Source organism: Phragmites australis, chromosome 13 (assembly GCF_958298935.1).
Source record: "Phragmites australis chromosome 13, lpPhrAust1.1, whole genome shotgun sequence".
Lineage (NCBI taxonomy): Eukaryota > Viridiplantae > Streptophyta > Magnoliopsida > Poales > Poaceae > Phragmites > Phragmites australis.
The window spans coordinates 20584521-20610694 of NC_084933.1; the positions used below are offsets into that span (position 1 = coordinate 20584521).

The window sequence follows — 26174 nt, forward strand, 5'->3', positions numbered from 1 at the left end:
TACCTTTGCCCCTATAAATTGATCAGGTCAACCCTTGCATGCTTCGTTTCGGGACTCCCTTGTTGACCGCTGCATGCATGATATCAAGAGCTTTCGGGACTCCGGTCAACGTTGACCGCTGCATTCTGATGCAACCATGCGATCCATTAGCTTTCGGGACTCCGGTCAACGTTGTGAACAGCTAGATATTAGGGGCAAAAGAGTAACAGCGCACCTGCCTTGTTTTGTGTTTTCTCGAGGGAGTATGAGATTACTCAAGAGGGTAAGCACAAACATTTCCAAAAATTTACTAATGTGACACAACATACAGCAAGTCACTAACACCGTTGACACTGAACTAAAGGGCAATGAAAATTAATCAAGACAAAGACTTGACCATGTAGGGCCCTTCGAGTTCGTAACCTAGCTTGCGGTAGTAGTGACGAGTTCCTACTCCTGAGATGACCGCCAATTTCTTTGAGCGATGCTCCCTGTGAGCGATTCTTTCTGCTTCCTCCATTAGTAGAGTTCCATATCCCTGCATAGAGACGGAACAAATGTTAAGCAGTTTAAACATGTGGACCTTGTTTACACATTTGAACAATTGATAAGAGGGGCGTTAATCAACAATAACATCTTGATAAAACCTAGCGCAGGCATTTCAGTTACTAACCACTATGCTTATGGGTCTTGAATTTCACCAGTACCATCACACAACTCACCAAATTGGAAAATGCATCCAATGCGTCACTGGTATGTGGCCATGGTCCCACATGTCGTCCTCACAATAGATGGTGTTTTCCAATATGTATATCTTCTCGATGGTGTCGAGCTAATTACTTCTACATTTTAATGAAAAAGATATCGCCCAAGAGAAATTTACAACTGTTGTGCTAAAAGGTGACTAAAAGACCCTCAATATGGATCAGAGTGCATGATGCACCACAGTTGCTCCCGTAAACAACAAAGTGGTCTTAAAGAACCAATTAGCGACCTAGGAGTCAGACAGTATAAAAAGAACAAAGAGGTCTTAAAGCACTAATTAGGGAAGGAAGGAGATGTCCAGCAGGAAGTACTAATATTCAGTGATTATCCCGTGTCTCCCTTTTTTTAACCCAGTGTGTTGGAGCATGTTCGGGCCTTAGGGGTGTCTCATCTCTGCTGTGAGTCGAATGGCTGAGTCACTCACTAACCACTGCAGCTTGGATTTAACAAATATTTCACTCAATGAATTGTTTTATTTTGGCTGACAAATACAAACGCCAGTAGACAACCCTTTGATTTTCGGCAAAGCACAATATAATACTACCATAACAACAGCTGATATGTAACAAAATTAACCACATCATACAACATTAATTTTTGTCGATTTAGAACAGTGACTACAATTGATCAAGCATGCCAGGAGTCTAAAATCCAATTTCCAAATAAGTTACTTTGAGGCAGAGGTCTAAAACACCGGGTGGTGATCATACAGTGTCCACGTGTTTTTTTTTTTGAAAGGAAGACAGTAGGGGAAGCCCCTACTAGTGTCCACATGTAAATATGAGACTCACCTGATGTTGTAATTTGTCTGTATCACGACCATGCACTGGGACTGCAGTTCCATAGACATGAAGTTCGCGAACAATTGAACACTTTCCTGTGAGTTCAGGGCATGTAACATTGCGGCCACATTTACGCAAGCGCAACAGGCCAATCAGGATATCCTGCAAAAATCATTGAAAGTAATAGTGAGTATTGCATGATATCAAGAGATACGCAAGAACGAGACCTACTGTTGACCTCTGTCAAACAATAGCAACACCAAGAGAAATCAATAACAACACACAGAAATAAAAATATTCCAAACCACAGAGAAGGGCATCAACTATAGTCACATTAGCAAGTACATCTATTCAATCATACAGAATAAGCCAGAATTCACAGCTCTGTAATCAAACAAATTGGATGGCAGGCTATAAATACCTGTCGTGTATCCTCATATGAGAGGAACGTCTCCCAGCCCTCATTTGCAGCATAGTCACGCCTGACAAGCTCCACTTCATCAGGCCTGATTTTGTTATGGATATCCTACATAGAGATGCAAAACTAGAATAATGAGGACACATCCTTAGTTAAATTACAAGCCTGAGAAAGTGATTATACTGCATTGCGTATTCACCTGAATCCCTGCCTCACGAGTTCTGACATCTCGGCATTTTAAGCCCAAATCATCCATTCGAGCCAAAGCAAGCTCACGAAGGTTACCTTTCTCGACACCAGAAGTAACGAGAGGCATAGGGATATCTCTCTGGACCCGATACACTCGTGTCCATGGTGGTACCATAGACAGGATCCTTGCTACAATATCTACAAGCAGCTCAGGTGGATAATTTCTATACCTGAACACAGCAAATGTCACCAGAAAGTTTAGTGGCCAGTTTTCTGAGGCCCTGTCACCAGTACAAAAGCTCTCACCCTAAAATCTAAAGAATAACGACAAGACCAAAAATGAGTTTTAGCAAGATGTGGTGTATCAAGAGCTAGATAAATGGACTACCTGCCAGTTTTCCAGAGCTCATAAAGACCAGTTCCACGAATTACGAGAGTTGGATAAATCTTTAGACCATCTGCTCGGAATGCCGGACTTTCAAAAAATTCTCTGAAACTTTCCATGTCTCTTTCAACTCCAACGTTAGGTAAATCTGGCATCATGTGGGCAACCACCTGTCAACAGGGAATCATGAACAATTAGAACAAGTCATAACAAAGCAAGTATAAAGAACTGTGATAGCAAGCAATTACTTTAAACCCAGCATCTTTTGCCAAACAAAAGCAATCAGCAACAGCAGCCACCGTGTGGCCTCTGTTTGTGTCACGGGCAACATCCTCGTATGTACTCTGAACACCAATTTCTAAGCGGGTGCAACCATAAGATAGCATCTGGCGCAAATGAGGCCCCAAGCAATAATCAGGTCTCCTGGATTTTTTGGAACAAAAAAATAAAAAATCATTTTAGAATCAAAATTGACCAGGATGTTTCATTGGAAAATGACACATACTTTCAAAGGAAACTAAGAAGCACGGGAAGACTGTGCAATGATACTTACGTCTCGATTGTCATACCAATACATTTGACAGCACTATGTTCCGAATAACAAACAGCCTCCTCAACATTAGCAGAAGTGTGACCCGATAAAGCATCATGAAGATTTCTGATGAAGTAATCACGATAATCAGCTGGTAATGACATGAAGGTCCCACCCATCAAGATGAACTCAACCTGCAGAGTATATTCAAATTATCTTATGGTAGAAAGTTAACACAGCATGTAGCAAATATAACTTTAGGCGCAAAAATAATGTAGCAAACATAACTAGAAAATCAATCAAAACAGGAAAGGGTGCTCTCTTGGGTTACAAACAAACCTTGTCCACACTATGGCCTAGCCTCTTGAGCTGATCTATCCTGCTTCTGGCTTGCACATACGGATTGTACCTACAATCACAAAGCATGATCAGAAAAACATATGCCTTCAAAGACCTGCACAAGAACAAGCAACCGGCTTTGTTTATTAAGCTCGACATTTCTAAAGCCTTCGATTCGATAGGTTGGCCATATTTACTCGATATGCCCACCATCTCGGCTTCGCGCAAAAATGGAGAGATTGGATTTCTTTCCTCCTGGCCACCTCCTCCTCACAGGTTCTGCTAAATGGAACCCCGGGAAAGCCGTTCAATCATGCCCGGGGATTAAGGCAGGGCGACCCGCTATCGCCGATGCTTTTCATCCTTGCCATAGACCCGCTTCAAAAAAATCATCTCGCGAGCAACTCATCAAAACATCTTAAGGCCTCTGTTGTTAAGATCGGTAAAATTAAGATGTTCTTTGTATGCAGGCCATTTTTGCAAATCCCGATAGAAAAGAACTGCAAGTGCTGCAGCAAATCCTCCATGCTTTCAGCCAGTGCACTAGATTGGTAACTAATATATCAAAAACTGAAGTATACCCAATTAGATGTCAAGATTTGCCGTTGTAGTCGATCCTTCAAGATTTCCCTGGGAAGATTGGAGTTTTTCCATGCAAATATTTGGGCATACCCCTCCATACAAGAAGGCTGAGCAAAGTTGATGTGCAACCAATCATTGACAATATTAGCAACGAGCTTCCTGGATGGCAAGGAAGGTTTTTCTCTCTTGTAGGCTGGGACACCCTCGTTAAGTCCGTTCTTTCATCTCAACCAGTATACCATCTAACCATTTTGCCCTTATAGAAGTGGCTTCAAAAGAAGATTCACACAATAAGAAGGAGTTTCCTGTGGAGAGAAGTCCCCGAAAACGTGAAGGGGGGCATTGTCTCGTAAATTGGGCGACAATCACCAAATCAAAAAGCCTTGGCGGTTTGGGTACCTTAGAGTTGGAAAAGTTTGCTAGGGCACTGAGACTCCGTTGGCTTTGATTCGATTGGCAAGAGCAAGAACGACCTTGGAAAGGTATGCCGGTGCTATGCAATGCTAAAGACAAGGCCCTCTTCAACGCATCGACCATAGTGTCGATTGGGAATGGGGAGAAGGCCGCTTTCTAGCATTCTAGTTGGTTGAATGGAAATGCCCCTCGCAACATTGCACCCCTCGTTTTTGACAAATCCTTGAGAAAAAATTTCAATGTCAAAGTTGGCCTTACCCATCAAAGATGGCTGCGATATATTCAAATTCTAGAAACAGAGGAAGCGCTACAACAGCTAATTGTCTTATGGCATCTAGTGCGAGACATCGCCCTACAGGCCAACGTTCAGGACTCAATCTCTTGAAAATGGACGGCAAATGGACAATATACCACTAAAAGTGCATACGATATCCAGTTTGTGGGATGCATTAAGAAATATAGTTTGCAGAAGATTTGGAGGGCCAAAACAGAGCAAAAAAGCGAAATGTTTGTTTGGATCCTCTTGCAAAACAAAATCCTAACCGCTAACAATTTGGCGAAACGAAATTGGCCGCACAATCAAATTTGCAAATTATGTGATCAAGAGAATGAGACAGCCGTACATTTGTGCAAAGATTGCGTCTACACAAAAAAAGTTTGGATGCACATTTCGCATTGGATGCACTTTCATAACTTACCGCTTTTCAGTCAATTCCGGACCTTAACAGATTGGTGGAAAACTACATTAAAAGTGATTGACAAACAACTTCGGCGTGATTTCAATGGAAATGTGATTACCTTTTGGTGGAATATTTGGAAAGAGAGGAATCAAAGAACATTCTAAAATAAAAAAGAGGAGGCGCTCAAGGTTGCGTAGATAATCAAAGAGCACATCGATGATCTCTGCTTAGCGCTATCCTCCGTTTCTTGATCTTCCTGTTGCTTTCCAAGTGTTTTCTCCCAGCTATTTTTCTTCTTGTCGCTTGTTCTTTCTCAGGGGAGCTCTATTGTGTTTTTGGCCACCACGTTTTGTTCCCGGTCCCCGGCCTTTCTGTCCTTTCAGTTTGTCTTGGCTACTGTTGTCTAACTTTTTTGTTTTGTACTCCTCTTTTACTCCTAGTCTAATAAAACGGCAGATCTCCTGCCATCTTTCTAAAAAAAACATATGCCAAAAGCAAATCTGTAAATCAGTTTAAATAATCACAATACACGAACATATTTATCACCAAACAAAATCCATGGTTAGGTTATATGATTACCGTATCCAAATATCCCTAGTGGGCATTGGTGTAGCTTCTTATTTCATTAGCAACACAAAAGAGATCTTTGCTCACACTAATTAATGGCTTCTCATCATTTGTACTCTTCTAAATGCCAAACTCCAGTTACACCAGTATGGAACATAGCATACGAACACAATCACAACAGTTTTCAGTGCAATGACCAGCATCAAATTTAGCAGATTCATCATGGGTTTCATCGAATAAGGACATGAATTGAAGCATGTCCATTCCCAACATTAACACTGGCTGCAAAATAGCATGTATAACTATCAATTCTTCTGCCCAGCTACCACATCCGCAGCACAACTGAAAGTTACTGCATTCCTAGTCCTAGGTGCAGAAAGCCTCAAAGCAAGGCAAGGGAGCACCCACGCCAATGCGACCTTACCCTTTAATCGTCTCAAATATCACATAATCATTTTCAATTACAATACAGGATTGTAGACAAAACCAAACATTTCAATGAATAACAGTACGGTGCAGCACAGTTCAGAACAACCAAAATGAAGCATCTTTAGGTTACTCGCCACAGTGCAACCCACCCTCATTCAAGCAATCCAACAAGCTACATTATGTATCGGTGGCATCAGCAACCAGTGAGCTAAATCACCTTGCCCGAATGGCGCGCATGCTGGTGGGCTCGTATCCAGTGTAGGACTGCGTGCTGTACTCGAAGTCGGAGTCGGGGCCGCCCGGGCAGTAGACGCAGATGTTCCCGGTGGTGGCGATGTGGGGGCACCGGTGCGGCTTCGACATCACGGCCACGACGGCGATGCCCGACGCCGTGCGCACGGGCTTGGCGCGCAGCCGCGGCAGCAGCGCGGCGCGGTCGGCCTCGGGCACGGCGGCGATCATCTCCACCAGCTTGGGCGCCCGCGCCAGCCCATACCGCCGGCACGCGGCCGACTTGAGCGCGTTCAGGTCCACGTCCTCCCCGCGCCGCGAGAGCTCCCCCATCGCTGACACAATCTCCGCGATGGCCCGCACCCGAGCCTCCTCCTCCGAGAGACCCGCCGGGAGGACCACGCCACCGCGTCCAGGCGCGGGCTTCCGCCGGCGCGGCTGCTCGGGCGCCGCCACGGCGGCGGCGGCGGTCGCCATCGGGAGACAGGAGAAGGGTTTCCGCGAGCAAGAGGCTTTGGATTCGGTTCGGAACAGAAGCGAGCTGGTCTCGGTCGGCGTTTCGCTCTGCCCTTTGCACACGGTTCAGAATATCTTGGCCTCGCAGAACCGTCGGATCATTAAATCAACGTCAGTGATAGATCCACGCCTCCATAGCAGCTTGTACTAGCAAGTCTGGAAATACATTTCCCCACCTCCTCGTGTAGCAATTTTTGGCGTACGAAAAAAGAAGCCTCCTTCTCTGTGTTCTCTCCTCCCAATCTTCTTGCGGCAGAAGCAAAGCGCAGCGGAGGCGAGATGGACGGCGGCGGAGAGGACGGCAAGCAGCAGCCGCACCTGGTGCTGGCGCACAAGCTGTTCCTGCTCTCGCACCCCGACGTCGACGACCTCGCCAAGGTCGACCTCCGCGCGGACGTCCTCGCCGCCGTCAAACCCGACGGTATTAGCAGCGCCCCTTTCCTTTCATCGAGTCTGCTTCTAACTGCCGGGTGGGGTTTCGATTTGATCGATCTGGCTGGTGTGATTGGCGCAGACATGGCGGCACTGTACGAGTCGCTGGCGGCGGACGGCGTGCTGGAGATGGACGCGGCGCTGCTCGCGGAGATGCGCGCCCGGATCGAGGAGGAGATCCGGAAGCTGGACGAGAAGTGAGTAGATCTCGCCGCTTGTGACCTTTTCCTGCTCGATTTCTAGGCTGGGTCTTAGGTTTTCATGCTGTGGTGTTGATGCATCTAGTGCTGTGGCCGCACGATTCATAATTTGACCACTCTGGTTAGGTTCAGTGATAATTTAGCCTTGGAACACACTGCGTTTCTGAGTTATGCCCTGCAAGCGCAGTTACTGTAGTTAGTTGGTGGGATTAATTTGCTTTAGTTGTTCCAGAAGTCTCTGAACATTGTAATCAGTAACTTTTCTGTGTTCTTGACCTTATGATCTAACTGAATGAACCAGTTATGGCGTGTTGGTCGGCATTATGGAGATAGCAAATTGTGCTTGTTTAGGTCAGTGACTTAGCGTTCATCCAACCATTAGATCAGAAGGGGCATCATGGTAGATGGAGAACTGATGTTTGCACATCCAGCCATCTAGATCACAAGGCATGGTGGATGATGGTAATTAGCAAACTAATGTGTGCACAAACAAATCAATGATCTCAACTTTCAAGGAAGGGCTGCAGTTTAACCAGCTGCTGACTTTACTGCAAACAATGTTCTTGACAGTTTTGCCCAAGCAAATTTTTGTAATTGTGGTACCTAGACTCTAAGTGTACTACCCTCTTTCTCTTCTGGTGCATCTGAGACTCTTGAGTTACCATTATGCTTGAGTGTCTGTGTTCAGTTAGTAACTTCGCTAGGTTAATATCACTTCTTATGCATGAAGGATTGCCGATGCTGAGGAGAATTTGGGCGAGAGTGAAGTGCGTGAAGCCCATCTTGCCAAATCCTTGTATTTCATCAGGGTTGGGGAGAAGGTATGTATTTCCTGTCTTATACATTTTCTTAGGATTGTCAGTGTGTGTTTGAAACATGCTTATCTTGCCTGAATAATCTGAATTTCAGGAAAAAGCACTGGAGCAGCTTAAAGTTACTGAAGGGAAAACTGTAGCTGTTGGCCAAAAGATGGACCTTGTTTTCTACACATTACAAATTGGATTTTTCTATATGGACTTTGATCTCATCTCAAAGTCAATTGACAAGGCCAAAAGGTAAGTCTGGAGTCTTTTAGTTAGCTATTTTGTATTCTTCTTGATTTGCTTTATGAAGTCTGATAGAATGTCGTCTAGTTTAGTTATTTTGCATTCTGCTGGAATCTGGATTTGGATTATGAAGTTTGATACAATGTAACATCGTTTTTTCCTGATTGAAGCTTGTTTGAAGAGGGTGGTGATTGGGAGAGGAAGAACAGATTGAAAGTGTATGAAGGCTTGTATTGCATGGCAACTAGAAACTTCAAGAAAGCAGCTAGCTTATTCTTGGATTCGATTTCAACTTTCACGACTTATGAGCTCTTCCCCTATGATACATTCATCTTCTACACGGTCCTCACGAGTGTTATCACACTGGATCGTGTATCTCTGAAAAAAAAGGTATTCAGCTTGGCTTATTGAAGTCCCCTTCATTGGTTGGACGTCTAACTAACAAGGATCTCAACAGGTTGTAGATGCACCTGAGATCCTAGCTGTCATTGGCAAAGTACCTCACCTTTCCGAATTTCTCAATTCCCTCTACAATTGCCAGTACAAGTCATTTTTTATTGCATTCTGTAAGTAACAGATTCTTAATATTTTTCAATCTCTTACATTTATCCATGATCAGTAATGCTCTTATGGATGGTTTGTGAGGTGCATATCTATCTGGATTTCTCATATCTAATTCTTATTTTTTTCAGCTGGCTTGATGGAACAGATCAAGTTGGACCGTTACCTGCAGCCTCATTTCCGCTACTTCATGCGTGAAGTGCGCACTGTTGTCTATTCACAATTTCTGGAATCGTACAAGAGCGTGACTATGGAAGCAATGGCTGCTGCGTTTGGCGTGACAGTCGATTTCATTGACCAGTAAGTGCAGTCTATGGCGGTACTCATATTCTAGCTGTACAATGGTACTTCTGAGTCCTGGCTCATAAGCTTAACATGTATGACCGTTTGTGTCACTCCGATACAGGGAATTGTCGCGCTTCATTGCTGCTGGGAAGCTCCACTGCAAGATAGATAAGGTTGCTGGCGTCTTGGAGACGAATCGACCTGACGCCAGGAACGCCTTCTACCAGGCAACCATCAAGCAAGGAGACTTCCTGCTCAACCGCATCCAGAAGCTATCACGAGTCATTGACCTGTAGGTGCCTTTCATGCTGTTGCAGCTCCTTGCCAGAACTCTTCGCTCGAGCTACCCGCGCATGACTCATAATATATTTGCTTTGGCTCCTGGCGTGCACGAACAAAACATTTGACTTTGCATCGGTCACGGGTGAAGAAGGTTTAGGGAATCTGTGTTCTATCCGTGAAATTATGTTTTGTAGCCTAACTGCATGGATCGAGGAAAATGCGGGCATTGCTTCTACACGTTTCTTATGTGATGAATTCATCCTTTTATTTCGATTCATTTACTCTCTGATCGTTTTTCTACTGAGGTAGTTAGCAGAAGTTGCTGGTACGCATGCAGTGTTCCATCCGGTTTGTTTTTTTTTTTTGGTGGGGGGGGGGGGGGTGCGATTTTTACAACAAGCCATATTTCGTAAACATCAGTTGCAAAACAGCATTAGTAATCTGTAACATCAAGCAACGATCCCCTGATCGGGTCCTACTACTCCTAACATGCAAAACTTACCCAAAAAGACGATCCCTCTGAACAGGTGGAGTGTAAAATACTATTTTTTACCATCTTAAAACATTAGTATTCTGCAGTGACACATGGTACACATAACATACATAACGGTGCAACAGTAACACAATGCTCACTGCCATTTCAGTAACCCACCCAACTGCGTATCCGCAATCAAAATCGACGCTGTTTATTGGACTATATGATAATTCTGATTAATGTCACTACACATGCCAAATATCTCAGAATTCTTCTGTATGTGTACATTTTGATCATACAGTTCTGACGAAACCAAACACATCCTACCCACCTACAACAGGGGCAAACTAACTCACCAACAAAAAATTTCAACACTAAAATCACAACCCGAGTTCCAGAGAATCGCACATGAGTCAAAGAGTTGCACGATTGCGACTGTTATGGTGGTATTCTAGCCAGCAGCTTGACTGGATTTGCCATTGGGTGTGCCCGAGGGGCTGTTTTCGCCGGATTTTGAGGCGGCCATTTCCTCTAAGCGCTTCCACAGGGCCTCTCGCTTCGAATTGGATTCCTCCTCCTTGAGCTCGTCGTCATTGAACAGCTTGACACACTCCCCGAAAAATGCAGAATCGTGATCAGAGAAGATCTTGCGTACATTCAATGTCAGGCTACGAACAGCTTGGTTCCAGTGTCCTCTGGCATTTCTCTCTAGTGCTGGATAGATGATTGGTAATAGCACCTTGTAATTCTGCTTAATTAGGTTCTCAATATGGTCATTGTTCCAGAGAAACAGAGCGCGCTCTGCCACCTATGAACAGACAAGGAGAAAAACATAAGTTACAAATTTTGAGCATCTTTTTTAACAACTGTATAAACCAGGTACCTAGGCAGCTAGCTAAAAGTATTGTTCATATTCTAACACAGACGACTAAACAAAACCACCAGATACCATGAATGAAGATTCCAAACAGAAACTATAATCTGTTCTAAAGAATAGGTGGGATCCCGGATCCAAGCAGGATAAGCACACAGTTATTACTTATTAGCTGTAGAATGATTGGCCAGGAAGAGGATAGCAATCAATCATGCATCCAAAATGTACACGTTATGACTAAGACCTGTTTTACAGATGACCAGGACAGAAGCGACAGTCAGAAAATACACACGCTTTGACAGTCAGAAATAGATGAACCTGGTGGATTATGCAGTGCTTGTAATTCCATTATGTCAAGTAATGGAATCTGGGGATCAACTCGTTTTTGTGGGAAAAAATTGAAATTGATGAGCAGAGGACATTCCAATAAAGCAGTTCAGTAGTAAGACTAACATAATCCCATACATCACGAACAAATGGGAGAACAGACTTGCACACCAAGTCATAATTTGGAAAGTTTTAGTGGCTTATACTTGCTACGCACTTTCGGCGGCACAATATCCGTTTTGCTACATGAAATTCCTGATGACAACATCTACAGAAATTTGTGTTAGATTAGTACAAGTGGGATAAAGTAGATACAAACAAGAAAAGTTTGTTAGGTCAATAATCTGATTACTAAGAACGAGGGTGCATAAAGGTCTAAGGTCTATCATGCAACAGATCAGTTTCTAGAAGTCTTTAAGGTACGAGAAACATCAAAAAAGAAAAGGAACAAATTAGCATGTGTAGTCTCCAGAAGACTCCAACTCTAAGACATTGATAGGCCGATTTTGTAATTATAACTTACAAGAGAAATGACTAGCACCAACGTTTTCATTCACTGTTCTTAATCAAAGATTAGCGTATATCAAAACAACTTAAAATTCATGTGCATAAACTATACATAAAAAGACACATCATGGTGTGCAGAAAATGTATCCGAATAGCAAAGCCTGGAGCAGATTTATAGCTAAAATATGTGCAAGCAATCAATGTGGATATGCAGGCAAACAATTGCGGAATCAGAGACCTAAAACACTAAAAGCACATATGTCGTGGACTAGAAGAACCAACAAACAAGTTTGGTGCAAATGCATGACAAGCTTGAGAATAAGCCCAGTGATATTTTGACCTGGAAATGAGAGCTGTTCATGCTACGGGCAATCTGACGGAAGAGTGGAACCATGCATCTTTGGAACTCTGCAAGCTGTGTTGCCTCTAAAACCTCTTCTAGCTCACCCAAGAACATCACCTCCTTTGAACTGTTTGTGACGGGCCAATATTTCAGTAAGCCCCTAATAACTGTGTCAGCAAGTTTGCAGTCCTTCTCAACAAACTGTGTGATGCAGTACGATAGCTGCTGATGGTACATAGATACACACTTTGGCTTGTGAAGAGGGATCAGTGCACGAACAAGGAACAATTTGTGCTCTTCCTTAAGCGGAAGGGCAAAACCATTGATTATACTGCCCAGTATCTCCAACAACTCTGCAATACCATTATGCTTTTCTGTTTCGAATATAAACTTGTAGAATATGTTGTTAATTGCTTTCCTGATGAATGGGCGATGAACCATGAATTTACCATATATTCGATGGAGTATCGTCTTCAGATAGTCCCTTTCCCTGGGGTCCTCTGAGTCAAAAAGATCTAGTAGCCTAAGAATGAAGGAATGATCTACGTATCTCTTGGCAAGCTTTGCATCTGTCTCCTGTGATGCTACAAATCTCAAGAAAACCTCATAAACAATCTGCAAGTGTGACCACGCAGGGTCCATGAGAGGCTCATCCTCCTCCAGATCCACTCCTTCAATGGCCTTGTTCTCGCGAAGGGTGGGGCTGGAGCACCGGAACAAGTTAATCGACACCATTTTGGTGATCTCCAACATGACGACTTCCGAGAACTTGCCATTTGCAGAAGTGGCATAATCAACAAGCTCCATAAGAGTCTGGCGTTTCACCTCCTTTTCCTTCAAGTTCTTTGTGGGATCTGTGAAATCGTACACGGCGCAGCACAGGTTCACCTTCTTGACAAATAAATTCTGCTTCTCAGACGCCGCCACGTCCTTGAACGCGGGCAGCGGCTCGTTGGAGTGATACACCACAGCCCCATTCATCACCGGGTTGGGACTCAGTCCAGCTGGTGCTTGATAATCCCCATTCCCAGCCCTCTTGTTCCCCGGCTCCATGCTCCTCGCAACACTATAAGAATTCGATGGCTCGTTGCCGTTCCCCGCAGCAGCATCCCTGCTGTCACCGGCCTTCCCGGGCTTCCTCGGCAGCCGGCCAAGGATCTGTTTTATCATCTTCCTCCACGACCAACCAAAACCCTAGCAGTCTCCCACCTCCGCCAATCACCCACAGGAGCAAAGAGGGATCTGCACAGACCTGCGGCTCTTGAGCTCAGCCAACAACCCCAAGATCTCAACGGACCCCAAGCCGGCCACCACCACCCAGGCAGCCAAGAAACCACACCCTAGCTCCCTCTGATCCGCTGAGCAATCAAGCCGCCCGAATCATTTGAATCAATACGAATCAGACCTGGTCCATGAGCCACTCCACCGCCGTAGCCCCGACGGATCAGGCCACGCCTCCATCCCCCAAAAAATCCAGTCTTTTTCAGCTCCCGGAGGCGCCGGCCGCCCAAATCTAGGATCCAAGAACCGCAGAGGGACAGGGAACAATCGGATGTGAGGGGTGGTTCGGAACGATGGGGGATTGAGGGCGAGGTGGGGAAGGAGGAGAGGAACCTTTTCTTGGGCTGGCGAGCTCCCTCTCCCCTTTTTCCTTCTCTGGATTTGAGAAGCCTTGAGGTCCTCAAAAGTAGCAGAGGGAGATGGTGTAGTACTAGTAAAAGCTTGCGCAGACTACGGGCGACAGCGAGATACAAGGGGAGATGCCAGAGGACGCAGAGTGGATTATTCTACTATTCCGGGGTGAGCTGCAATTAACTGAAACACAGCTGCTCCTGCTGTCATTTAGTTCACCGTGTCACTCAAGTGTCATGCCTGGTTTGGCTCTCTGGGCAGAGAACCTTGCTCTCATGGATGTTTGTGCTGGAGTAGACTCGGATGTTAACTTCGCTTTTCTGCTTGTCATCTCATCTCCTCTCTGAATTCCCAGTAGAGCCCCTTCTCCTCGTACCACCACCAACCATTTCTCTTAATTTCATTTCCTTCTCAATTCAAAATCTTTTTTAAGAAATTCCCTTTTTATACTTAGTTCTTTTTAGATTCCTATACTCTAACAGCATTCTATTCCTCATTCTCTTTCCCAACAAACTTATAATATTATATCATTTCGTATAACTATCACGACACTTACAATACGACTGTAATATGTGACATATATACATTTTACATGTATATAGTACACGGAGAGGAATGTTGCATACGCCTCCTATCCAAATCCTCTACACCACCAATCTCTCTATCAGTCTCTTCTCTGTTTCGTTATTTTTCCAAATTCAAAGAGTAGAGCAGCACGCACGAGACCCATTTCATTGCTCCAACCACAAACTAACCAGCAATACGTACAAGTATTTTGTATGTAAACGGTATTAATTTCGAACCCAATTCTCTGCTAGTTTTGTGGGCACGATTCTTCTCATGGAAGCCATGAACCACATGCATGCTACCTTTGTGGTCATGATTCTTTCCGTGAAAGCCATGAAGCTCATGCATGTTAGCTTTGCATGGGAAGCCAGGCGTGAGTTGCTTGCTCGAGAAGATTGTAGTCGCTATAAAAGAGGGCGGCTATCAAAGTAGAGAGGCATAATTGCCTCCGTATTTCATATTTACACAATGAGCTCATCTACGTTCGAAGATCCGTTCATGTTCTCATTGAACTTGAGCGACGATGAGAACGAACTGATGTTGTTGATCACCATCGAGGAGGAAGAGCTTGCTGCCCAAGGTCGCACGTGTCACCGTGGCTCTATGCTAGGACATGTGGCCATAGAGCATGAGCACCAAGAAGGTGTTGATAGGTTATTTCGGGACTACTTCGTTGTCGTCCTAGTATATGGTGATACATTATTCCGCCTTAGGAAAGGCTATATTCGGTACTAACACATTTATAGCTTTTGATGAGTACTAACGATTAGTCACCCTCTAAGGTTTCGGATGATCGACCATTGTTCTTGAGAATTATCGTTGATGTAGAGGACCACGACCCCTGGTTTCGATAGAAGAGGGATGCCACTGGGAAGCTAGGCCTAAGCCCTCTCCAAAAGATGACAGTCGCCATACGACAACTGGCATACAGAGTCGGTGCAGATGTAGTGGATGAGTATGTTCAGATCGGGGGTAGCACAATGATGCTCGTCTTGACCAAATTTGTGGAAGTTATTATTGTGTTTTTCTCCGATCAGTCCTTCATGCTCTAATTGCAGAGGATACTACTCGACTGTTAGTCATTGGCGGGCAGAGGAGGTTCCCCAGGATGTTGGGGAGCATCGACTGCATACATTTGGGTTTGGAAAAATTGCCCGAAAGCATGGCATGACGCATATACCAGTCATGCGCGCAAACCCTTCATAGTTTTGGAGGTAGTTGCGTCGTACGATCTATGCATATGGCATGTTTTCTTTGGAATGCTCGATAGTCTGAATGACATAAATATTTTGCACCACTCTAACATTTTTAGCAGCCTTACGGACGGGACTGCACCTCCTGTGTCATACACCATTAATGGTAACATTTATAACATGGGATACTACCTAAGCAATAGAATTTACCCCAAATGAGCGGCCATAGTGAAGGCAATTTCAGCACCAAGGGGGAACAAGAGCGTGCATTTCTCCACCATGCAAGCATCAGTCTGGAAAGATGTTGAACGCGTATTTAGCATCTTGTAGATGAGGTTCGCCATAATTCGCGGTTCAGGTAGAATTTGGAATGAAGGAACACTTCACAATATTATGATTGCATGTGTCATAATGCACAATATGATAATTGAGGGTGAGAAGGGTGCCTCCGAAGAGGACGAGGTGTATGACTACATGGACGAGAAAGCGACAGTGGGTCGCGACCCAAGCCAAACTGTCCTCTAGTACATAGAAGCAACTCAAGCAATCAGGAATCGGGCTTTGCACCACCAACTGCGGGATGATCTCATGGAGCACATATGGAGTCTTCATGGAGCACAGTAGAACAGTCAGCATGTTTTGGCTAGTTCATGCGTCGTTTTTGGAATGTGAGTCATCATAATGTAACGTAAACTGTGTTTAAGTTATGTCAGGTGCAATGTTAGTCATCGTAATGTAACGTATTGTGAGTTTAAGTTCTGTCAGTTGCAATGTGAGTCGTCGTAATGTAAAATAATGTGTGATTAAGTTCTGTCAGTTGCAATGTGAGTCATTATGTAGACCAATCAGATCAGTGAAATAGCATAATGAGGGTGCATCGGTGTTTCACCACCCAATGAATAACAAGGTTCAATGACGATACAATAAACTCCAATCAACAAAGTAAATTGAACCTTTTGGTTACCACCAAGGTATCATGCCTGCTGCCGCAACGTCCACCTCCTCCAAACCTTGCACCTTCTGCATCAGACGGCAAGGCTATATTAGTATATAAGCTACAACTACACAAGCAATGTAGTACATTAAATTGTGAATTTGTAGGTTGTAACAAATCAAGGCAAGATTGCCCGTGGAAGTTGGATCTTAGAAGTTCTGATAGAAGATGAAACAATTCACGTGAGGTCCTCTTGGGGGCAACCTTCCACAACAAGAAGTGTAAGCTGCTACTCCAAAAAGACCAACTAAAATAGTAAGCAAATCTGCACTGGTCTCCTTGGTCCAATCAGCGATTCGTACCAACAAGCCAACAAGAAGTAGTTCAAAAATCCACACATAGCCTAATCTGCACGGCTTCAATCTAGGTTACTGCAATAGAGTTGTCACAAATCCACACATAGCCTAAAAGTATTTCAAAATTATTACAAATCAGTAGACACTACAATGAGTTGTCATAAATCCATCAAAAGCACCTTGCAAAAGACTTAATCAACGACCGTCTATGGATCATGTTCGGTGACGTTCAGTTCGACGGTATTCCATCACGCTAGGATCACCTCCCACCTCTTCTTGTAGTACTCTCTAAGGGGACCACTCACACTGTCTAAGTCGATCTTCATTACATGCTTATCCTGGTCATCTTTGAGGATGGATGTCTTGATACGCATGACCTCAATATGATCCTTCTTCAACTACACCATAACCTTCTTAGTTTCACTGAGCTCAGTAGGATGGATTGCATACATCCCACCTGACACGGTAGGCAGAGACATACTTGATGACGATACCCAAGAATACACCGCTTTAGCTGCCTGCCTTCCAATGGGCCTAGGAATCTTTGTAAATGTGTTAGATGTTGCGTCATTCAGCACCTCATTGCACGCTGCTGGGTTGGAATGTGCTTTGGCTCCCTCTTGCATCTTCTGTGCCTTCGCGACCTCGTGCGTGTGCCACTTAGGGTGGTCGGCAAGCATGACCCAGCAGTGCGCGTAACCAAATGGCTTCCCCTTAATCCTCTTGTACGTCGTGCAAGCACGAGCCATCTATGAAACAAGCCAAACATGAGTGAGTCGCACTCTATCAATTTTGATTGCTGCCACTGAGCATTTGTTGAATGAAATTAACTTTTCTTTGCTTAACAATGATAGATGGATCCTGACATTTGCTTAGTAATGGACGATAACTATATCATTTGTGTGATCAGTAAGTCAAACAAAAGTTGCATAGGCTAGGCACACTATCTGATAAATGCATCATTGAAGTATCCTAAACCATAAAGCAACACAAATGCTCTCCTTCTTTTTCCTGAATGAAGTGAGCATAAATCAGAAAGCACTTCCACTTTCCTTTCACTACAAGGCTAGTACATTGAATCAAGTCTAAGCTATTGCCACTTCACACAATCAATTTTATTAGCTTGCAAATTTTTGTGATTTCATTTCAATTATTGTCATGTACACCTTAACTCTGATGCATATACAACCCGCTTACTATGCTTTGGATGCACCCATACAAAGAGTTTCATGCATCAAAGGTTTATCATTTAAGAAAAAGTATTATAAGACATACAACGCATAAACAACTGCTACATTTTTTATCACATAGTGTATGATTTTTCACATGCAGGAAACACTATACTGGTAACAAACACTAACATCACCAACAATGATTGTAGATGGAGGAAAAAACATACTCGCAACTAGAAATCATGAAAACCGTGGAAACTAAAAATTTACAAACCCATATAGCAAATTGTACAGGATGAGGGTCACATTGTTACGGAGATTTGCAAGTGTATCATGCCAAAACAAAGTTGCAAGACAGAATATGATTTATCAGGTGCATCTGTACCTAACAGCAAATATAAAAGATGCTCCTACTCTCCCTACTAGTAGGGCAATGATCTCTAAAATTGTGAGAAACAAAGATAGCTACTGCAACTTAAGACATTGTCATATGCATATAGCATGTGACATAATGCCATGTAGCTGGCGTATGCAACAGGATTTCCGAGCATACTTTGTCATGCTCATTGGTCCCGCTAGGATTGAGCTGCTCCACCTTCCTCATATGCATCGTGAACTTGCTAATTGCGTTCGTGGTGATCTTCATGTGGTTTATCAAATCCTTGTCTGACCTTGCCATCATAGACGGCCTTCTATATGTGTTAAATTACTTGGCAATCCTTCCCCAGTATTTTTCCTTGGTCTGATCAGTTCCTACTACAGGATCTTGGCTCACGTTTAACCATACAAACACGAGCAACCCATCCTCCTCGTTTATCCACTTCATTCAGTCCGTCTTCGGCTTCGCCTTCTTCTTCCTCTTCGAGGTGGTCACCTTCTTCATTCAACTGTCATCGTTACCCATGCTGAACTAACGGAGTTCCTCATAGGGTACAGGGTGCAAGCCATGAGTATCTGCAACCAGGAAGTGGCCCATCTCCACCTCAGGTGCAACATTGGAGTGCCCCTTGCATCGGCGGGTCGGACCATGTCATCTGCTGCACGCTGTCTATAAACTCTCGTAAAACGGATTCATGGAGTACCTGCACATCACAATAAAAAAAATGAATTAGGAATTGTCAACCAACATTTTGAACTGGCAACAACTATTTGTCTCTCATTAACACAAGACATAAAAATGTAATGTTCAAAATTTCTCCATCAGAACCACTTCTCCACTGCACAAAAGTTGCATTTCAATATGCAAAACAACAAGAACGATGGAGTCCTCCATATGTTTGTAAAAAGAGGTTCAAAATGTAGTTGGCTGTTATTCTTGAGGCAAAATTCTGGCAATACTCCAAACAAGATCATATCACTGTAATCAAGCATCCACTGAATCTTATACTTCAAGAAATCTGCAAATTCATGAAGGCAATTTCTTCCCACAGGTTGTAGATACCTATGGAGTGTGATAACAGGTAGGCTACAAAATGCCATTGCCTTGCCCAAGAAAATTGCAGCTAACAGAATCTGAACGAAATGCATGACTCTCCACCTGTGCTTTTAGTGCTAATTGTATTTCATTTGTACCATGTAATTATGGTAGTCACAAGTCCCAGTTAAGATTTGCCTTTCTAACAAGTCATTAATAGATAAAAAAAAACTACAGAAATAATTAAGCTAGCCAATTTGCTCATTTTAGTTACTCATCCTCACTCAGTCGAAATAATTTAGAAGCCATATATATTAGTTTGAATGGTTGCAACTAATTTAAGTTAAAAAAAAGAAGAGAAACAATGTAAAAACAACTTAAAGAGGTTCAAAATGTAGTTGTCTGTTATTCTTGAGGCAAAATTCTGACAATACTCGAAACAAGATCACATTACAGTAATCAAGCAGCCACTGAATCTTATAGTTCAAGAAATCTGCAAATTCTATACATAGGCTTTCCTCTAAATGATTTCATGATACATGTGCACATTATGCTAAAAAAACATCAGGAACTGAGATCGATCATAACAATTTATACTAGATTACGTCAATATTATTATGCCAAATGTCATAATATTAAGAACATAATGAGGAATATGTCTTAAGGAATAACAAATACATCACGGTGGAGTACATGAGTACAAAACCATCAACTAGAGGTTAACTGTAACCTATAAAGTACCGCCTACCTCAACTCAACCAATTCCGAATAACTAAGTTACAAACACCCTACCCGATTATAACTTTCACGAACGATCGGATTCAATGGACATGTCATCATTCGAATCAGCACACAGTAGGTGATTCGAGCTCTAGTTAGCGGGAAGGACGTCATCGTTGTTAATGTCCTTGGTTCCCGATGCTTCCTCATCCACTGCCACACTGCTATTGTTGGCTAAACAAACATGGTGGGGCATGACACCACTGCTTAGAGCATTCTCAACTTGGAACACGAGCTACTCCAACTCTGCCGCAATAGTGTCGACCTCCACATGTGCTCCGTTGAGATCCAAGATAATAGGGGTACTGTTCGGACTCAAGTTATCGTTGGCCATCTTCTTCAACGTGACATCCACCTCCTGCACATGGTCCTGCATCTTCAACACAACAGCGGCAAGCGCTGCAACATCCATCTACAAGCATGGAGCAAGCGCATCGGCGACATTGCAGTGTGTCAATGAACGTACAGACTAAATCTAGAAGCTTACAAGTATATCAACGAGGCTAGGAGATGCTAAGATAAAATGAATGCACCAAATATAATCAAAATTCTTGCCTCCAGGTTTTCCTCAAACTCTTAGATTTACAGAAGTAGCAACATTACTTGAGAAAAAGTTATATCATCTCCAACAACCAACTGAAACATCCCTAAAATGAACAAGTATCTAGCAAACCGGTGGAGCAAAGGGGGCTCCTTTTCCCGCATTCCCCGCAATCACCCTCGAATCACCCATGTAGATCGATGGGGGAACGACTAATTTGCTTGTGCTCGTTGTTGCTAACAATGGGACACTCCCTGATGAGTTGCTACCCTGTGCAACGAGCTGGGCTTGGGCCACTCTCTGTACTCGCGCTCCAGCATCTCCACCTGCTCTGACGTGTAGCTCAACAACTCCCACTGGACCCCTCCCCTCTCCCCCCCACCGGCGGTGTTGCCCGACGTCACGCCCGAATACCCAATTGGCGAATCTACTACAACAATCGTAGATCTAAAAAGATTTGGGGATAAATGTTCCGTATCTCCCGTCGCCGCTCCTCCTCGTCGTCGCGCCGCCTCCGGTGACGTCGTCACTTCCCTCCACATGTGTCCCTCGCCATCGTCGCCAACCTTTCGTCGACCTCCTCGCGCGCGCCGTCGTCACCACCCCTCGCTTTCGCCTCTTCCGCCCGAGCGCGTGAGCACAACCTCCAGCCCCTACCCCACTCGACGTATCCGCGAAGGGATATGAGGGAGGTAGGTTCCTAAGGGCGTAGGAACCTCTCTACTATCCCATCCCATGTTGGGCCCCGACGAGAAGCCCTTGTAGCACCGCGGCTATTCCCATTGTAGTCTTTTTCCCATTGTGAGGGTAACAGAAACCGCAACGGGAACCCCTCGGAGATGGTCTAATCATCTCCAACCATATTCATTTTATTTCGTTCCTTTTATGATTCTCCTATCTATTTTCATTTCTAACAGCTTTCCTTCAATTCTCATTTTCTCTCATCTCTAACAACTTTTCTTCGAAGAGAATCGTGAAGAAAAATCATTGAAACACTAAAAAAAATACGAATTATTTCAGAAAGATAACAAGACTTGTAAAAAAAAACCGTTAAAATGGTCTTACGGTCCTGATCAAGTGAGATTTCGTTCAGCTGGTTGAAACAAAGTCAAGCAGTGCACTGTGCACAAACAGAGACAGGGTAGCAAGTTTACACAACTGCTACTGCTAATCCATTGGAGAACCAAAGTATATATTGGAGTGGCTGAGGCTAAAAGAGATGCCTATGTGCGCACTTAGTACTGGTTTAATGCTTGTGAGTGCGTACTTGCTGCGCCCTTTGCTTTCAGCTGAGTCATTCAATTACCACCGTACCTTGGTGCAATACTCAATTCTTTCCCTTGCGTACCTCGAACTATTTTATTTCTCCAATGTCAATTTACCAGCAAGTACTATCGATTCCACCGGTTTGTGGCAATCTAGGTCTTGCCTGTGTTTATGAGCTTTCACCTTTGTCTTTGCAATAGAAGTTCACCACTGCTAACACCAGCATCATTTCGTTTCAAACACCAGCATCACGTAAGGTTAGCTAGCACGCCACCTGCAGTCTTGCAGATGAGAAGAGCCCCAATGAATGCGCTGAGCCTACCAAATCGCACAATGAGCCAACCTAACAAATTATGCTGCCACTAACCCCATGGACCGCATTCATAAAGCCATTCCATTCTGCACATCTCTGCATTCTCCAGCAACTGCAGGAGCGCATAAAAGTGGAGAAAACAAGGCAGCAAGGTCATGTGCGTGATAGGACGGGTTTGGTTGCTTAAATTTAGCTCAACCGTTTCATTGATGCGTATAATATTAGTGAAAAATGTATTTAGGTACCTGTTTTTACTGTTTTATCTTGATTCGACTATACTAACTTATAGAAACGGATCTATTTATCAGTATTATAAAATAATCTGAATACAAACAACTAATTATAATCTTAATCTCAACTCTTATATCAACTTATGTGGTTTTAGATTCTGTTAAACAAATAGAAACTCAACTCAGCCTATTCCAACAAATATAACCAATAAAATACTCTCTTTTTTTTTTGACAAATATGACTTTTTTCAGCTAGAACATATGATACAACTCCACCAAATAACCTCCGGAAAACCAAATACACCTGTAAGACCATCTTCAATCATATTCTTTCATTTCGTTTCCTTCTTGTTTCTCTTCACGTTCCTATTTCCTTTATTTTCTATCATCTTTAACAGCTTTCCTTTGAAGGGATTCGTAAAGTGAAATGAGAGATAATCTATTACGAAGAGAATGGTTTTAGAATCTTTTCACGATAAAAATCGTAAAAAAAATCGTTGAAACGTTGAATAAAATAAAAATTCTTTCGTGAAGACAATTTGATTTTTAATGAGAATTTTTTGAAGATGCTCTAACCACGGTTTTTTGAAAGGCCGTAACCACGGGTAGGGATGAAAACGGAACGGGAAAATCCCGTTCCGTCCCGATGCCGTATCCCGTTTTTTTCAGTTCGTTTTCGTTTTTTCCCGATCCCGTCTATCCCGTTTTCGTTTTCATCCGACTGAGAAAATGTGAAAGTGAAAATGGTAGGGGGGTTTTCTGACCGTTTCCGTCCGTTTTCACCCATACGCTCACTTATGTCTTTGGTTGAGACTTATCACTTATGTTTATTATATGCTCGAGTATCGAGTTAAGGTTTATGTGGTTCTTTTTTAGAGGGGTACAAAACATGACATACATAACCCACTTACATCACGCTCACGCCTAACGCGCGCACACACGTGCATGTCCTAAGCATACACGTTACAGATATATTCTCGCTAAACGGGCACGTGTGTGCATACCCCTAACTACTAAGAAAAACCCCCCGATGAGGCTCGTGGGTCGATCCTAGGGATCGAACCCACGACTGGCCGTCCCTGTCAGTCTGCTACTGAGAGCGAACCAACCAAGCTACTGCTCGGTCCTAAAGCTTATATTGTTGTATCTTCGTATCTTATATTGTTTGAGTGAAATATTGATAAAAAAATGATATATCATGTGAATCGAAAAAACATATGATATATTTTTTACTTTAATGCGACTTGCTGATTGGATTGGTTCATTAAACTTATTAATTCAGTGTTATCTGAACATAATGTTAAACTTATACAGTTGACATATCTTGATGATTTTGTAGGTCGGTGTTTCTATTTTGTGTTTTCGAATTCCGACCGATACCGGTATTTTTCCGATCGGATTGGTTCGTTTTCGAACCTCCGATTATGTCCGACCGTTTTTGTTTTTTCCTATTTCTGCCTATCTTGTTTTTTTTTTCGTTTGGCAGAGAAAATATGAAAGTGAAAACGGTTAGAGAGTTTTTCTGACCGTTCTCATCCATTTTCATCTCTAACCACGGGTTAACACCGTGCAAGCTACGTCTGATTGCGTCGCGGATGGAAAAGCTAGCGAGGCCACTGAACCCGGCTCTTCAATTCCGAGGCGCTGCAACGTGCGTGGGAGCGTGCGCGTGTCTGCCAACCCCGTCTGCGACGTGGGAGCTGAGCCAGGCACACGTGGGCCTGCCTCAGCTGCTGCCGGTGCCGGTGCCGATGCCGGGCCGTGGACCACGCCGACGCGACGGATGATCGAACTCAGAGTGATCGGATCAGATCGGTACCAATGATGACAAGGGTGGACGTGTGAGTGTCTTCAGCTGCCGTACCAAACACGAATGCTTTTGCCGATCTTCTCCTGAATGGATGCTAATGTGAGTGGTTCCGGCCATCAGATTCCACGATGGACGGCATAGACCTTTACGCTGTGTTGGGTTAGAGAGTAGAGTCAGACGAGATAGAGTTATTTATGATTTTAGATAGAATGATTTAATTTTTTATTTAGTTGAGTGTATAGAATAAGTTAATTTTTTTTTTGAAATTAGAGTGAATATGTTGAGTTAGTTTTCTATTTAGTTAATAAAACTAGAGTGGATATGACGATATATTTATATCTATATGTATTTCATAAGTATTTAGATGATTTTTTCTACATTTCAATTTGTTTAAATTCAAATTAAATTAAAAAGAGAATATCACCAGAATAATAAAAATGCATATAAATAGAGTATTAGAAATGAACTTAGTTTTTTTATTAAATAATCTAGGGTTGTAAACATTTTTATAAATTAATATATCACATGAAAAGAATATTAATAATTTTTTTTCAGATTTTTAGAATTTATTTGAGGCATTAAAAATAGATAGAAGCTACAAAAGAAATCTTCTTTGAAAATTTTTAATTAAATATTACTTATAATTTTTGAATTAAATCAATTAAAATAGGTTGCTAGCGAGCTTAGACCACTTTTATATTGCTAAATAAAATTAAGAGTTAATTAAAAATCACGAACGATGTCACGAGCGCACGAGCAAGGACGACCTGACGAGCTAAGCAGTGGCTCCGTCCGATTAATTTCAGCTGGATGAGCCCATCCAGAGTATCAGAGAATATTCTCTTATCCTTGACCGCTCCATTAAGAAAACTGGATGGACTCGTCAGCCCATCCAAACACACGCTTAGAGATAGCAACGACAAATTTTCGTCAGATTGAAGATGTAATAGCACGTTTGGCGAACGGAGAGTGCTCCCTACTGTGGTCGACCTGGGCTATGTGCTTGCTCGGCTGCATCAGGGGAAGGGCTCTGGAGTGAAGGGCGAACGCGAGGAGGACCCTGTTTGTCTCTCTACTGTATTTTCTTTCTTTTCTAAGTTTGGGATAGACTGTGCTGCCTTTTTAATATAATCCTTTCCCCCTTTTTTTTTTAAAAAAAACAGCACGTTTGGCGTTGAGGGCATCAGTTTCCAGGTCGATATTACCCATTGCATGATTGATTGATTGATGGCTGCCTTTGACTCGATGCAGCGTTTCACCATTCACGGACGTACGCGATAGCGTTTTCTCTCTCAAACACCTGAGATGCCATAATTAGTGTCATTATAACTATCGATCTTCTAGGATAAACTTACAAGATTATACGTGATAGCTAACCTAATATTAATTATCACAACACCGTACTATTTAACAATAACACTATAAAAAAAATCCATATTTTACCATCCAAGTGAGCGAAATTGACTCTCTCTCGTTAGCAAGGTTTATTTGGCCCAGCGAAGCAAGTGGCCCTCAAAAGCAAGAAAATATTGACAGTTCCAAACACCTAGCCTAGCAAGGCCAGAACAGTTTTTGCTGAGGATCTAAATACACCTGTAGCAGATCCATACGTAGGAAAAGTATTTGAAAAAAAGGGGACAAAATCTAAAAATCCCACGTCGCGGGCCTAGATACGTATGGGCTGACAATGCCCCAAAAGTTGGGCCCAAAAGAATTTAGAGCAATAAAAAATGTTCGCCGCGTGCTCTCTCGTTCTCTTCTCTCTCCACAGATCGGGTTCCGGAGCTGTTGGACCCTGAGAACGGGCGCCCAAAACCCGCGATTCT

General features: G+C 43.2%; 3 protein-coding genes across 3 annotated transcripts; 1 reads left to right on the plus strand and 2 right to left on the minus strand.

Moving 5' to 3' along the window:
* Positions 1-219: 219 nt before the first annotated feature.
* LOC133888082 (elongator complex protein 3-like) lies at positions 220-6837 on the minus strand. Its single transcript, XM_062328196.1, has 9 exons — positions 6279-6837; positions 3390-3459; positions 3072-3244; positions 2767-2941; positions 2522-2688; positions 2144-2363; positions 1948-2052; positions 1536-1688; positions 220-517 (listed from the first exon to the last, which is right to left on the minus strand). Exons 1-9 carry the CDS (start codon positions 6767-6769, stop codon positions 359-361), a joined length of 1713 nt encoding a protein of 570 aa, XP_062184180.1. The 5' UTR covers positions 6770-6837; the 3' UTR covers positions 220-358.
* A 155-nt stretch (positions 6838-6992) lies between these two features.
* Positions 6993-9891, plus strand: LOC133888084 (26S proteasome non-ATPase regulatory subunit 6-like). The gene is made up of 8 exons (XM_062328197.1): positions 6993-7229; positions 7323-7437; positions 8171-8261; positions 8350-8495; positions 8657-8876; positions 8944-9052; positions 9179-9347; positions 9454-9891. The coding sequence occupies exons 1-8, from the start codon at positions 7088-7090 to the stop codon at positions 9626-9628; spliced, it is 1167 nt and encodes a 388-aa protein (XP_062184181.1). The 5' UTR covers positions 6993-7087; the 3' UTR covers positions 9629-9891.
* Positions 9892-10275: 384 nt separating this feature from the next.
* LOC133887949 (serine/threonine protein phosphatase 2A 57 kDa regulatory subunit B' theta isoform-like) lies at positions 10276-13987 on the minus strand. Its single transcript, XM_062327991.1, has 2 exons — positions 12138-13987; positions 10276-10897 (listed from the first exon to the last, which is right to left on the minus strand). Exons 1-2 carry the CDS (start codon positions 13308-13310, stop codon positions 10541-10543), a joined length of 1530 nt encoding a protein of 509 aa, XP_062183975.1. The 5' UTR covers positions 13311-13987; the 3' UTR covers positions 10276-10540.
* Between the last annotated feature and the right edge of the window lie 12187 nt (positions 13988-26174).